This window comes from Ictidomys tridecemlineatus, chromosome 2 (genome assembly GCF_052094955.1).
Source record: "Ictidomys tridecemlineatus isolate mIctTri1 chromosome 2, mIctTri1.hap1, whole genome shotgun sequence".
In the NCBI taxonomy this organism is placed as follows: domain Eukaryota; kingdom Metazoa; phylum Chordata; class Mammalia; order Rodentia; family Sciuridae; genus Ictidomys; species Ictidomys tridecemlineatus.
Window position 1 is genome coordinate 3,923,970 of NC_135478.1, and position 15,728 is coordinate 3,939,697.

A 15,728-nucleotide genomic window follows, 5' to 3' on the forward strand; every position below is an offset into this window, starting at 1 on the left:
CCTGGACCTAGTTTCTTTTGGAATCTTCGTTTCCGCCTCCACATGTTGGGGATGATGACATGCCCCTGAGTCACAGGAAGGAGTCAGGAGCATAATGATGGCTCCACTTTACTGAGCACCTACTGTGTGCTTGCCAAGGAGCTCAGCAAGCTTCTTACCACCCTGGAGGTCTATCTTTTTCCCTTTCACGTGTGTGTGTGTGTGTGTGTGTGTGTGTGTGTGTGTGTGTGTTAGTGGGGATCACATTCAGGGATTCAGCACCTGCTCTACCCAAGTCACACTTTAGCCATTGGCCTACACTTTTCTTCCTTTCTTCTTCCCTTTTCACCCACCCACCCATCCATCCATCTCTGCCCACTCATGGTCTCTCTCCCTCCTTCCTTCCTCGTTCTCAACCCGTCGTCCATCTACCCATCCACCCATCTAACTTTCCTTCCTTCCTGTCTTCTTCTTTCCTCCCACCCTGGTCCCATCCTTCCTTCCTTTCTTCCATAAGTATCATCGAGGCCACAGCGTCCCAGGCTCTGGAGGCGCCATAGGAATTACAGAGATGAAGACGCTGCCTGGGACCTCCAATCAGCAGGGGAATAACTGTGAGCCAGCCAACAAGTAGCGGGGGAAGGGCATTTGGATGATGGAAGTGGCAGGACGGCTCAGTGGCTGGATCTGGGGCCTGGGGGAAGGAGGGGCGCTTTCCTCTGGGTCTCTAGGAGGTTCTTTTGTTGTGTGACAAATCCCTCTTTTGACACTTCTGCTGATTAGTCAGTCCTTGGCTATGGCTTGAGGCTTAATCATAAACAGAATGGCTCTGGGGCCTCAGAGCTTCTGGGCAGAGCGCACAGTGATGGGAGGGAGGCTCTTTGTCTAGGACCTTTCCTTCTGACGGTCACATTCCTTGGAGGGGCTTCTTTCACCCTCTCATCTTCTGGACGTGGATGCTGGGCAGGGCCAGGGCTGGCGCCGTGTGAGTGTCTGGGTTCCAACACATGTTTTCCAAGTTCCATGGGCACATCTGACTGCAGCGTGGATTGCCTACGCCCATAACGCCACACTTTCTCCTCTCTTTCTGCCCTGATGGATGGAGAGAAGCGTCTGCCCTCAGCAGGTTTACTTGTTGAGAACTCCTGTGCTTCAGCCGCTGTTCGCCATCAGGCTCAGAGGTGGAGTACCGTTTGCCCACAACTGAGCCTGAGGGTGGCGAATTGGTGGAAACTCTTCACCCTACTGGTCTGTAGTTTTGATTTACACTTTAAATAGTCACCTGTCGTCACCACGGGATTCCAGGTCCCAGTGAAAGTACACTGACACTCCATTTTAACTCAGAAGGGCAGTTTTGTTTTGCTTTTGAGTTTAGAACTCAAGCCTTTATTTGTACGTAAAGGGGAAGAAGGACAGTTTTGATGGAGACATGAATGGTGAGAATGGGGGAGGTGTCTGCAGAAGAGGGTGGGGCGTGGAGATTCCAGACAAACGATCAGCAAGGGCAAAGATGCCTCAGAATCTTCTGGAAAGCTTATTCCAAGTGACTGCCAAACAGAAAACACTAACTTTGGTGTCCCCCTCAGACAGCTGGGCTGCTAAAATCTGCAGAGTAAACATCCCAAGTGTTGCTGCTGCTGCTTGGGGCCCCACACTTGGAGACTCACTGATGTCACCCAAGTGTTTGGCAAGTTTTTGTGTTCCCATAACATCAGCTAATATCATGACTGTTTTCTCTATTATTCATCGGCAAAACTCAATACAGGATTAAACACATCTCAAGACTCTTGTTGAGTTGCATGAGAATTCTCTGACATGCCAGGTGCTGTGGCACACACCTGTTAGGCTACTTAGTGGGAGGCTGAGGCAGGAAGGAGGATTGAAAATTCAAGGCCAAACAAATAAAATGAAAAAGATTGGTGGACATAAAACAAGCAAACAAAACAACAACAAGAAAGAAAGAAGAAAGAGAGAAAGAGAGAAAGAAAGAAAGAAAGAAGAAAGAAAATTTGAGGCCAGCAACTTCCTGAGACTCTGACTCAAAAAAAAAAAAAAAGGTGTGTGTGTGTGTGTGGGGGGGTGTCAGGGATGCAGCTCATGGTAGAGGGCCCCTGGTTAATCTCCAGTACTATTAATAATAATAAGAAGAATCCTCCCCATTTCATGAGCTGTTGCCTCCTGCTGTAGACAGTGCTGAGACAGGCATACCAACCACCATCCACTTCCCGGTGGAAAAAGTGAGGCTGGGAGGCGGGCAGGGAGGTGGTCCCCATTTCCCTGCTGGTCTGGGAAGATCACTCTCCCAGGCTTGCCTAGGACCATTTACCTTTCAATTCCTCTTTCAGAGCCCGGTTTTGGCCTCTTCTATGCCCCTCCTCCCGCCTCTGCTACCACCACCACCCGGGCAAAAGGGAAATTTGAGTTTCCGAGTGTTCCTGGCTATAAGGGGAATTTCTCCATCTGGACTCTCCGGCCTTCTGCTTGTGGGGTCCCAAGGGGCTCCTGACGGGAAGTATCCAAGTGGGTGGGTGGGGGCAGGCCAGGAAAGGTCCAGGCATCCTGGGGGAGATGCGCAGGGTGGTGGGGTGGCTGGGCCTGGCTCTGGGAATCCCACTGGAGGTGGGGGTAGGCGGTTGAGGCCTGGCTATCCTCTGACTCCGCAAAAGTATTGGATTTGGAGGAGCCCTGGGGAAGTCCCCCGTGATGGGCAGCAAGGAGGGGAAAGCAGAAAGAGAGATTTCAAAAGCCATACAGGAGGGAGTCACACGGAGCAAAAACAGAAATAATGAGGCAGAGAGACAGGAGGGTCCCCTTGACCCATTGTGGACCATCAAAGGAGACAGGAGAGAGAGCGACACACAGCACACAGAGAAAAGGAGGGGGCAGAGTTACCCGAGAGAGAACCAGGACACGCTGAGACTCAGGAGAGGGGCTGGGAGGAAAGAGCCGGAACATCCATGACACCCCACGGATATGTGGAGAGAGAGAGAGAGAGAGAGAGAGAGAGAGAGAGAGAGAGAGAGAGAGAGAGAGAGGAGAAGAAGGATGGAGAGGAGGAGGAAGGGAGGAGGAGGAGGAGGAGGAGGGAGGGAGAGAGAGAGGGGGAGGCAGGGAGAGAGAGACAAGGAGGGAAGGAGAGAAAGGGAGCGAGAGGGAGAGAGGGAGAGAGTGAGAGAGGGAGGGAGAGAGAGGGGAGGGAGAGAGAGAGGGAGGGAGAGAGAAGAAGAAGAAAGGAGGAGGGGAGGAGGGAGAGAGAGGGAGGGAGAGAACAAGGAAGGAGGAGAGGAGGAGGGAGAGAGAGAGGGAGAGAAGAAGAAGAAGGAGGAGGAGAGGAGAGAGAGGGAGGGAGGGAGAGAACAAGAAAGAGGAGGAGGAGGAGGAGGAGGGGGAGAGAGGGGGAGAGAGAACAAGAAGGAAGGAGGAGGAGGAGGAGGGAGAGAGGGAGGGAGAGAACAAGAAGGAGGAGGAGGAGGAGGGAGAGAGAGGGAGGGAGGGAGAGAACAAGAAGGAGGAGGAGGAGGAGGGAGAGAGAGGGAGGGAGGGAGAGAGAGAGAGACAAGGAGGGAAGGAGAGAGAGGGAGAGAGGAGAGAGGGGAGAGAAGGGAGAGAGTGAAGGAGGAGGGAGAGAGGAGGGAGAAAGAGAGGGAGGGAGAGAACAAGAAGGAGGAGGAGGAGGAGGGAGAGAGAGGGAGGGAGGAGAGAACAAGAAGGAGGAGGAGGACGAGGAGGAGGAGGGAGAGGGAGGGAGGGAGAGAAGAAGGAGGAGGAGGAGGAGGAGGGAGAGAGGGAGGAGAGAACAAGAAGGAGGAGGAGGACGAGGAGGAGGAGGGGGAGAGAGAGGGAGGGAGAGAACAAGAAGGAGGAGGGAGGGACGAGGAGGAGGAGGGAGAGGGAGGGAGGGAGAGAAGAAGGAGGAGAGGAGGAGGAGGAGGAGGGAGAGAGAGGGAGGGAGAGAACAAGAAGGAGGAGGAGGAGGAGGAGGGAGAGAGAGGGAGGGAGGGAGGAGAACAAGAAGGAGGAGGAGGACGAGGAGGAGGAGGGAGAGAGAGAGGGAGGGAGAGAGAGGGAGAGAGAGAGAGAGAGAGAGAGAGAGAGAGAGAGAGAGAGAGAGAGAGAGAGAGAGAGAGAGAGAGAGAGAGAGAGAGAGAGAGATGGGGGGACCAGAGGGCAGGCTGGAGGCTGGGAGAAAGGGGAGACGCCGAGAGGAGAAAGTTCCGGCGAGTCACAGGGCGGAGCGGCGCGGGCGGCGTCGCCGGGATCCCCGCGGGCCGCCCCGGAACCCGGGCTTCCGGAACCTATAAAGCTCGGCGCGGGGCTGGCGACTGTCACTCGCCTGCCATGAGCTCCAGCTGCCACGCCGCCGCGGACCCCGAGGCCCAGGGGCCGCCGGCGCCGCCCGCGCAGCCCGCCCGCACCTGCCGGCCGCAGCCCGCCCTGGTGGCGGCGCTCGCGGTGCTGACGGCCGGCGGCTTGGCCTGGGCGCTCGTGACCCGGGAGATGTGGGCCGCCTGCGCCTCGTCGTGTCGCGGCCCCGGTTCCACGACCAGCCGGGCATCCACCCAAGTCCGCAGCTCCCGCCCCACGTCCCTGCCAACCTCTGGGACCCGCTGCCGAAGGTGAGACGCGCAGCGGCCGGGGTCCCCGGGGCCCCCAGCCGTCCCTTTGGGACCCCTTCTTAGGCCGCCCCCCCAGACGCCTCTCTGCACCCCAGGCCGGGGAGGGAGAGCCTACCACCCCTCTCCAGGGAACCCCTTCTCCACCCAGCTTTGCTGGGAGGCCCCCTGGGTCATCCTGCACCTCCTCCGACTCAAGGACTGGTGGGGCACCCCCTTTCATCCTAGGTCCCCATCTGTGTCCCGGCACTAGTGCGAATCTTTGCCAACCTGGACCCGGAGGGCACTTCTTACTTCAGACCACAGGGGCCCCCACTTCCTTCGCTTACTCCCGGGAGCCTCTTGGACTCTCTCTCCCTCCCAAGACCTCCAGGGAACCCCATTCCTCTTCCCGGTGCCTGGGAACCTCCTGCACCCCTAATCCTGCAGGGTTCTGGGCTTGTGTTCCGCAAGGGGACTGGGACGACTTTTATCCACTTTTATCTTCTCCTCTATTCTCAGGAGCAGGAGACGTTCGCCAAACTGCTGACCCCAAATGGTGAGTGTCCTGTCTTGCCATGGCCCTGGCCCCTCCTGTTGGGCTACTGAGAAGGGGACCTCCTGGGAGACTGAGAGCCCATCACACCCTCTCACCCTGTTGACTCTGAAAGCTGCCGCTTCATCTCTCTGAACCACATCTATCTCCTGTGCCCTGCTCTCTCTGGCCTCCCCTCAATTCCCTTGAGACTTGGTCCACTTGGGACTCCTGCCCTCTCAGCTAGGGCGCCTCATCCCCAAGGCTGCGCCTGGCTCTGGGACGTCAGAACCGACTCCCCGTCCGTTCCTGAGACGCCCTCTCCCCCTGACTCTGAAACCTGCCGCTTCCTCTCTCTGAACCACACTCTCTCCTTTGCCCTGATCCTCTGGTCTCCCCTTCCCTGCTCGGTTCCAAAATTCGCCCAGTGCTCGTCCCTTTCACCTCCCTCTTTTAGAGAGCCCGTCCCCCTTTTCCTTTACCTCCTCCCCCTCCCTCCTCTCCCAGGATTCCCCCCACCCCAGCTCCTCCTCCTTGACCCTTTCCTTCCACCTGAGCCTTCGCCCTCTGCCTCCTCACATCCTCAGCCTTTCCTTTCCCACCTGCCTTCCTCCTCCTCTGCCTCCCTCCCTTCCACCCTGGTTCCTAGGGCCCCCTCATTCCGTCCTCTGCTCCCCCCGCCCTGCTTCAGGCTCCCGCACCCCGCTGTCTCTTGGCGGGCTCCTGCGGTCCAGCACCCCCAGCTCGGCACCCCAGCTCTCCACGGCCTCTCCCATTACCTACCGTCTCTCTGGATTTCCGCCCCTCCTTAGTCGACCCTTTCTCTTGGATCTCGGCCTCCTCTCTGGGTGATCCTTTCTCCATTCCCTCCCCTTCCCACCTCCCCCAGCCCCACCTCCTAACCTTCCACCCCACCCACAGTGACCCCCTCCTCTCCATTCCGCAGTGCTGCTAAGAAATGAGACCTTGAGCTGGTACAGCCAGCCGGGGCTGAAAGGGGTGTACCTGTCTCCCGGCCTGAACTACAGTGAGGACACACGGGAGCTGGTGATGGCCCAGGACGGGGCCTACTATGTCTTCTTGCAACTGGAGCTACAGCGCAAGGCCACCCTCCAGAACGGGGGCGAGGTCTCCCTCACTCTGCTCCTGCAGCCTCCACAAGTTGGGGCCGCGGCCCTGGGCCTGACCGTGCATCTGCCTTGCTCCTCCGAGTCCAGAAACTCTGCTGGAGGATTCCGGGGTGGCTTGCTGCACCTCAGTGCCGGCCAGAGACTGAGCGTCCGCCTGAGTGTCCACCTGCATGGGAAGGCCAACGCGCAGGATGCCTGGCAGTTGGCCCAGGGTGGCACAGCCTTGGGACTTTTCCGCATGACCACGAAAGTGCCAGATGGATTCTTTTAGTCATTACCCAAGTGATGTGGGTTTGGGCACTGCCTACCTGGACAGACACATCCTGCCCTTCTTCCTTTCTTGTGGCCCCTTGTGCCGGGAGCTGGTCTGCTCTACCTCACCCCACTGGGCAGGGGTTGCTGGTGCTGATGTCTCCTCAGGACTCTCCCCACCCACTCCTGCTCCAAGTTGGTATTTATTTTGAGCCTGAGCTCAGGTACTATGTTTTATATTAATTCATTATACTTCATTTATATTTATTGAACATCTATTATGTACCAGACAGGTGCTGGGAAGACATTAAAAAAAAAGATTAAAAAATCCTTATTTATGTTTATGTGGAAGAAATAAATATCCACTGCCCTGTGTGAGTCATGGGGCTAGCTTTTGGGGTATTGTGTAAATTTGCTGAGTGAGCCTCATTTATTTATTCAGGAGAATCAGACATTTTCTTTCTTTTTTTCCAGTGCTGGGGTTGGAACCCAGTGTCTTGCACTTGTTTGGTGAGCTGTCTACCACTGAGCTCTGCCACCCTCAACCCCCAAACAGCACTGTTTAAATTTCTGGGACACAGTCGTGAACAAGGCAGACACTGCCCCACTCCAGCCTTTACAGAGCTACTGGTCTGTTTTTTGGTGTGAAAGTCTGGGACTTTTACACGATTGTGTCTGACTCCATGTAGATAGGGGTTGGTAAGGGAAAGTGGATTATGGAGCTAGCCCCAGAACAGGTGGTTGGTTGGTCATCTGCCGCTGGAGACCCTGGGATGCAGGTAGCAGGGCTTGGTCCAGGTCCAGAGGCTCAGGAGAGTAAGAGAGAGAGAGACTGAAATGCCTTCCCAGTTATCCAGCCACTCCTTAATCCAGTTGACCACTAGAATTCATCCTGGTGGTACTGAATGACAGAACATTGTCCACACAGGGTAGAGTGTGTATTGGCGATCACTTATTGTATTCCAGTAAGAGTTAATCACTTGAGACCATCACTGTACCTGTGCCTTAGAGACTCTGCAACTTCTGTTTCCCCATTTCCTCTGCACCCATCTGGGGTTATTCAATGTGTCCTTGCAGCGGAAACACCACAGAATTGCATTTGTTGTGCATCTGTTTCCAAATCTGCTTAGTGGCATCACACTGGCAATCTGAACCCAGCCCTGGTGAGAGTATCTGCACCAGAGGAATCGGCAGATGCTGAAGGTCAGGGCTAGGTTTATCATTGGTTGATGGCCCAGACTCAAGAGAGCAGTGGAGGAAATGATGGTGTTAAACACGCAGAGGAAACCTGCAGGAGATCTTTCCTGCAGTGGTTCCGTGGTAAATAGCATGCAAATAGAGGACGCTTTCCTTTAGTGGAAGCCCATTATCTAATTCAGGAAAGAAGCTGCTCACTTTGTGATACAGAAGTGAAGTGCCCACACATATCCTCGTAGCTTTTTCTCATGTTATATTTTAAAATGAAGACACATATCAACCTGCATTCACTTAGTAGTGACAACCAGAAATTGGCGGCGGGGGGGGGCACAAGAATTTGGGAAAAACATTCTTCGAGGATCTGGCAATGACATGGAATTTGCGATGGAGTCTCTCTTCTATTTTATTAGAGAGTCCCTGAGCTATGATAGGGTTACCTCCCAAAGAATCCACTGCACGTGGAAAATTCCACAGGGTGGAGACACACTGAGTACAGCTGACCTACGGACACCCCTGCTTAGCCCAGCTGCATAGCCCAGCTGCCTTGCAGGTGCTGCAGACAACTCCCAGGAGCCTGTGGTGGGCTGGACCTCTAACACAAAGCCCATCTGACAGTCATCGGTCGAATACCTCACGTACTTTCTTGCATACTGTACTGAAAATGTTCTGTGGACTGGAGAGATGGTGAAGGGGCACAAGCGATGGATGTGCCAGGCACCGGGGTGGGCAACTCTGAATACAGGTAGGATGGAGGAGGCGGAGCCGTCAGCACTTCTGACTTTTTAATGGATGGTGGAGGTGTTTGTAGATTTGGGGACCCCGGAGGACCATAGGTCACTTTGGGGTGTGTGGGATTTCCAGATGCCTTTGAGGTACCTTGACCCCGATGGTCAAAGGAAAAAGTGGAGTCAATTTGTAGCTCTGGAAGCTCTTTGGCTGGAGTACTACTTTGAAGGTATATCCAAATGCTAATGCAAGTTTGGGCAAGGAGCTATCTCTGAGAACACAAGTGAAGATGTAGAAATCAAGAGGGCATAAGACAAAGCCTCCAGGGACTTCAATGGTTCCGTGTGGGAGGACAGGAAATGTAGGAGGAGCAGGAGGAGCAGCACAGCAGGAGAGAGAGAAGATTCTAAGGAATGGGTTCAATAAGGAAGTTAGTGGTCTGCTACTGCTGAGAATCAATCACTATGAGAACTGAGAATATTTGCCATGATTTAATCACAAGAGTCATGGGTGGTTTTGCAAGAGCTATCTTGAATGGTGTGGATGGATTATGATGCCTCAGAGGCACCACTAAAAAAACTAATGAGAAGAATTTGAGAGAGTGTATAGACAGCTTTGTAAAAATGTCCGTATTTGGAAATAGATTCATATTTAAAGACAAGTTACATGAATACAAAGAACATCTGCACATCTTTTGCCCAGATTCACTGAATGTCAACTCTGCCCCATTTGCTTTGTCATTTGCCCATCCCCCATCTCCTCTCCTTCCACAGGCTGGGAAAGTTAAAAAGAAAAGAGACTGGGGCTGGGGGTGTGGCTCAAGCGGTAGCGCGCTCGCCTGGCATGCGTGCGGCCCGGGTTCGATCCTTAGCACCACATACCAACAAGGATGTTGTGTCCGCCGAGAACTAAAAAATAAATATTAAAAAAATTCTCTCTCTCTATCACCCTCTCTCACTCTCTCTTTATAAATAAATAAAATCATCTAAAAAAAAAAAAAAAAAAAAAAAAAAAAAAGAAAAGAGACTGATTTTGGCTCACGGTTCTAGAGGTGGAAGGCTGCGGCTGGCATCTGGGGATGCCTTCTCTCTGCAGGAGTCCCAGGGTGATGTGGGACACCACATTATGTGCCTGTCTGGACTCTCTCTTCTCTTCTTACAAAGCCACCAGAATTCAGTCCTGCACTCTGAGGCTTTATCTGACCCTGATTGCTTTCCAAAGGCCTCTCAACCCCTTGGGGGGATCAGGGTTGCATCCCCCTGGGTGCCTCACTGTGGAGATGACATGTGGGTTGCAGAGGGGAGAGGCCATGGTGCAGCCAGAGGACTCTCTGTCTCTCCCTGTCTTGTGCATATAATTTTGAAAATTTCATTTAGGGTGAGTCAAACCAGAAGAAGCAAAGCCAGAGAAAGTCACAGTGTGAGAGTTCAGAGCAGTTCTAGGAAGTTCCAAATGCAGTGTGAGTGGATTCAAGAAACAGAAGGAAGTTGGTCAGGTGATTGCTTAGAAAGCAGCAGGAGATACCCTGGATGTGGTTTACTTGCTCTTCTGGCCCATGCGTGGAGCTGCCATGGCAATACCCTTTGACCTTAAGCTAATGTCCTATCCAGCAAATGGCATGTGTGTGTGTGGCACACTCGTGCACACATGCTCGCTTTTGGAGCTGGGGTTTGAACCCAGGGGTGCTGCACCACATCCCCAGCCATTTTAATTTTGAGACATGGTTTATGCTAAGTGAGCCAAGCTGGCCTCCAACTTGCATCCTCCTGCCTCAGCCTCCCGAGTAGCTGGGATGACAGACATGACCAGCCTGCTGTACTCACTCCTCTTTGGATATAAGGTTATAGAAAACAGATTAGGTGGAAGAGCTGGGATTTTCCAGCATAAAGACGAACAGACATGAAGGATTATCAGGCCCGAGTCCAAAATCAACACCAAGAAAGAGGCTCCCCAGCGCTGGAGCTGTAGCTCAGTGACAGTGTGCTTGCCTAGCACGTGTGAGGCAAGGCACTGGGTTCTCAGCACTGCATATAAATAAAAAAATAAAGGCCCATCAACAACTAAAAAAAGAGTTTAAAACAAAGAGGCTTCCCAGACTCTAGCCTGTTGGTCATTTCTCTGAGAAGATGTCATTTTATTTCAGATTAAATGATATTTTAATATGCAGATTTAAAAAAATCTAAAAGAATACCCTCTCAAATTTAAGCACCACCGTCATCAAACTTGCAGAGAGATATTAAATGTAAAGATGAGTACAAGTGCTCATGGCAACCACCACGAGATGTCACCTCTTGCCTGTCAGGATGCTGTGATTCAACAGGTGAATACTGAGTGCTGTGAGGATGTGGAGAGAGGGAGACCTTCACACGGTTGGTGGGAATGTAGACTGGCACAGCATTATGGAAAAATCAAATGGGTATTCCTAAAAAAAAAAATGAAAACTAGAACCATCATATACCCAGCAGTCTCACCTCAGGGCATACATCCCAAAGAAAGGAGAGCGGAACCCTCCCTGTTCATTGTGGGGCTGTTCACAGTGGTCAGGACAGTAAAGCAACCTCAATATCCACCAGCAGGCGGATGGCCAGGGGAAAGGTGGTACACATGCAGTGGAACACTATGCAGCCTTAAAGAATAAGGAAATTCTGCCATCTGCAACAACATAGGTGGAACTGAAAGATATTATGCTAAGTTAAATAGGAAGGCACTCGAAAGGAAATACTTCATAATGTTACTTTTATGTAAAATCTATAAATCTCATAGAAATAAAGAGTGGAGGGGCTGGGAGTGCAGTTCAGAGGTAGGCTTTATGCTTAGCAGCATATGTGAGGCCCTGGCTTCCGTCCCCAGCAACCACAGCAACCAACCAAAGAGAAGAGTAGGAGGTGGTGTCCTGAGGCTGGTGGGAAGAGGGTGGATGGGGACAGGGACGATGCTGACCAAAGGGAACGGAGTTCCAGTCAGCCTGGAGCTGGAAGCTGGAGTGACTTGTGTAGTTCACAATTGCTAAAATAGCTTCTAATGTTCTCACCAAAAAAAAAAAAAAAAAAGAAAAAGTAAGATGGTGCTATGCCTTGGATCTGGAAGGTCCTGTAAAGGCTCATGTGTGGAAGGTAGGGTCCCCAGTGCAGCACTGTTCAAAGATGGGACCTGTGTTTAGTGACTGGGTCCTGCAGGGTCTAAACTTATCAATGGTTTTGTTCACAGATGGTTTAACAGCTGAATGTCCTATTGGGAGGGGGTGGAAACTCTAGGAGGAGGGACCTAGGTGAAGAGAGTGCCCGTGGAGACTTTTTTCTGTCCATGGCCACTTCCTCTCTCTTTCTCTGCTTCCCAGATACAAAGAGAGGAGCACCCGCACTCTCCCCACCACCATGTTCTGCCTCAGCAGAGGTCCAAAGAAACGGCGAGCCTCTTGATCATGGACTATAACATACAAAACACTGGGCCAAGATAAATCTCTTTTAAGTTGATGCTCTCAAGTGTTTTGTTATAGCAATGAAAAGTTGACTAAAAAGTTGATGAGGTGATGGACTGTTGAGAGCCACAGCCAAAGGGGCCCCAGCAAACTTCCAGCTGCCAGCAAACTTCCAGCTGCCAGCTGATGATTGGCTCACAGCGGCCCCAGCAACATCTAGCTGATTGGCTCCTCTGCGGTGATGTTCATTGGGCTGTTTCCCTGCCCTTCAGACTGCCAGCTGATGATTGGCTCACAGCGGCCCCAGCAACATCTAGCTGATTGGCTCCTCCACGGAGCTGCTCATTGGGCTGTTTCCCTGCCCTTTCAGACCACGGAGCTGCTCATTGGGGGACTTCTTTGGCTCCGCCCATGCGACCCAGCCAATCAGCCTCAAGAGCAGGAGGATTGTGGGAGGTGGAGAGGCTGGTGTGTGGGTGAGAGGCTTGTGGAAGCGGGTGGTGGCAGTTGGGCTCTGAGGGTTTTTTTCCTGAGGAGCTGTTTTGCTTGGCGTTTGTAGTTCTAAAAATAAAGTTCGTTTCTTTTGACAAGTGGCTCCTGAATTGTGCCCAGCCAGACTGCGGCATTTGGTGGCCCGTATGGGGAACGACTGAGGGTAAGTAAACTGCTCGCCCCTGAGGGCAGGGCGAGAGGATGGGTAGCCATTCTAAGTTTACTCTTTTGTTTTGCTTCATTTTTGTTTTAAGTTGCCTGTCCCTGGAGATGAGTGAGAGGGAAGAAAAACCGCTCACATCTGAGGAAAAACTATTGGCGTCTGAGGAACAGATAGGGAGAAAGGACGGATGCACATGTCAGGAGGATAGAAAGGCTATAATGAATTTTTGTTGTTCCATTTTTATTGGATTCTGTCTCGGTTTGTTTTGGTGTTATCTTGTTGGGTTGTATTATAGTAGAAATACGGGATCAGCAATTAGTAAAAAACAAACCGAAAGAGTGTTAAGTAAATTGTTAGAGCAAGGAGGCTTCCCAGTAAAATCAAGAGCAGTCAGGGCATACGTTGATATAATACAAAAATGTAGCCCATGGCTTTTTAAGGAGGAGTTGTTAAATATATCACAGTGGAACCATCATGGTGAAGATTTAAAAAGAATAGAAAAGAACAACCCAGGGACTCTGCCAGTTGGCACATTGCCATTGTGGACGAACGTATCTGGTTTGCTTAGTCCAAAGCCTTCAGTTCAGACAAAGGTAGAGGAAGGAGAAGACATATTGATTCAAGTAAAAGAGAAGGTCTCTCAAGTTAGTCAGAAAGAGGAAAAGATTCAAGTACAAGAGAAGGTCTTTCAAGCTAGTGAGACAGAGGAAGGAAGTTTAGAGCAGAAAAAGCCATCAGGGGAAAAGTTACAACAGGAGACTGCTAATAACCTTTCTATCAGAGAGCGAAAGTGTCCAACCAACAGCACCACCTCTACCAGAGGGCATAAGTGTCCAATCAACAGCACCACCTCCATATGCTAGGAGACCCCCAACCCCCGCAGTTGATAGTTGGGATCCTGAGACAGGATCTCAAGTATGCCCTGTATTTGAGGTAGGAGGGCAGTGAATTCACCAGGGTTTAAATTTCAAATCAGTGAAGGAGCTAAAAGAGGCTGTAACAACCTATGGTCCTCAAGCACCCTTCACTGTAAGCTTGGTCGAATCCATTACCAACTTAAACATGACGCCAGCAGATTGGGCTAATGTTTGTAAAGCTGTGCTAACTGGAGGACAATACCTGTTATGGAAGGTTGCCAATGAGAAATTTTGCAAGGAGACGGCTAGTCGAAATGCAGCAGCTGGTTATCCTCAGAGAAATCTAGATATGTTGTTAGGAAAGTGACCTTATGAGGATCGGCAGCAACAAATTGCATATGATCCTGGTGTATATTTACAAATTGCTGTAGATGCAGTTAAGGCATGGAAGACTTTACAAGGACATGGAGGTTTACAAGGTCAATTATCTAAGGTAATAGAAGGAGCTAATGAACCTTACGCTGAATTTGTAGATAGGCTTATTCAAACAGCTACCAGAGTTTTTGGGAATACAGAACAAGCAATGCCATTAATAAAACAACTGGCTTATGACCAAGCGAATCGTTGGTGCAGAGATATCATTAGACCATGGAAACAGGAAGATTTAAACACATATATTAAATTATGTAGAGACATTAATGAACAAGAGCAAGTCATGGCAGCTGCAGTAAAACAGGCTTTAGATGCCAGAGACATTAATGGACAAGGGAAAATTGTGGCAGCTGCAGTAAAACAGGCTTTATATGCCAGGCCAAGAACATGCTACAATTGTCAACAAACAGGACATTTTAAAAGGAATTGCCCCATAGGAGGAGGGTATAACAAAACTAGGTATCAAAGGAGTAGAATACCGGGTATTTTCCCACGATGCCGGAGGAAGACATTGGGCTAATGAATGCTGTTCTCAAACCACCATAGAGGGTACTCCATTATATTGGGCTAATGAATGCCATTCTCAAACCACCATAGAGGGTACCCATTATCAAAAAACGAACAAGGACAAGGTGTTTATCCACAATATCGTGGACAAAGGCATCGGGCTCCGTTGCCAAAAAATGGACAGGGGGGCTGGGGATGTGGCTCAAGCGGTAGCGCGCTCGCCTGGCATGCGTGCGGCCCGGGTTCGATCCTCAGCACCACATACCAACAAAGATGTTGTGTCTGCCGAGAACTAAAAAATAAATATTAAAAACATTCTCTCTCTCTCTCTCTATCCTCTCTCACTCTCTCTTAAAAAAAAAACATGTTATTAAAAAAAAAATGGACAGGGGGCCCCAATGCTCTGGGGCCCCAAACCACAAATATATGGAGCACTAGAGGAACCCAGCAACCCCAGCAACCCCATCAGGGTAGTGCCCAGGACATCAGATCCCTCATCAGACAAACCAGAGGGAGTGCAGGGTTGGACATCTGCGCCTCTGCCAGATCAATACTAACTCCAGAGATGGGAGTTCAAATCATTCCCACAGGGGTGAAAGGACCTCTTTCCAAAGGAACAGTAGGCTTATTATTGGGACCCAGCTCTTCTACTCTAAAAGGACTTTTGATAAGTCCTGGGGTAATTGATCCTGATTATGAGGGTGAAATAAAAATTATAGCCAGTTCTCCAAAGGGTATATCAGTAATTTCACCAGGAGACAGAATAGCACAGTTACTAATAATACCAAGCCTACATGATAAATTTTCCAGTCATGCTGTAGAAAGAGGTTCCAAGGGATTAGGCTCCACAGGTATAGATTGGGCTATGCTTTCTTTAAATTTAGATTCTCCCCCCATGCTAAAACTAAATATTCAAGGACATGAATTTAATGGGCTACTGGATACAGGTGCAGACCTTAGCATCATCTCTCGTCAAGAATGGCCAAAACATTGGCCATTACAACAAGCCACTCAAACGCTTCGAGGCCAAGTGCGATGGTATTAGATTGGAAGGATCCTGAAGGATGTGAAGGAACTATACATGCTGAGGGTCATTACCAAGTAGGAATGACACATCGAAATCCTTGCCAGCGTACCCCATGTTAAATGGACTTGCCTTGGAAATTTGCTGCGACCTTGCTTGTGTGTTTGAGAAAGGTGACCCTGCTCAATCACCAGGGTGGATCCAGGATTAGGGTGTATCTTGCAGGAAGTATCCCCGTCCTTGGGTTTAGGGCGTGACAATAGGAGTTTTAGGGAAGTTGGAGGTTGAAGATTATTCCTGCTGGGAGTAGGGCGTGCCTGCTGCCTGAGTTCCCGCTGAGTTCTCCTGGAGAGAAAGTATTTAGGACTTGAATTGTGTGGGAGATTGGGATTGCCCCTGGACCTGTGTGGAGGCAGTGTGAGAG

General features: G+C 50.8%; 1 protein-coding gene across 1 annotated transcript; it reads left to right on the forward strand.

Moving 5' to 3' along the window:
- The first annotated feature begins 550 nt into the window (after positions 1–550).
- On the forward strand, positions 551–6,880 carry Tnfsf9 (TNF superfamily member 9). The gene is made up of 4 exons (XM_005332238.4): positions 551–609; positions 4,283–4,595; positions 5,094–5,130; positions 6,053–6,880. Exons 1-4 carry the CDS (start codon positions 551–553, stop codon positions 6,505–6,507), a joined length of 864 nt encoding a protein of 287 aa, XP_005332295.2. The 3' UTR covers positions 6,508–6,880.
- The last annotated feature ends 8,848 nt before the right edge of the window (positions 6,881–15,728 follow it).

Coding starts and splice junctions, on each gene's coding strand:
- Tnfsf9 (XM_005332238.4), top strand. CDS start 551: ATGAAGACGCTGCCTGGGACCTCCAATCAGCAGGGGAATAACTGTGAG. Junction 4,596..5,093: donor TCTGGGACCCGCTGCCGAAG/GTGAGACGCGCA, acceptor CTCTATTCTCAG/GAGCAGGAGACGTTCGCCAA. Junction 5,131..6,052: donor CAAACTGCTGACCCCAAATG/GTGAGTGTCCTG, acceptor TCCATTCCGCAG/TGCTGCTAAGAAATGAGACC.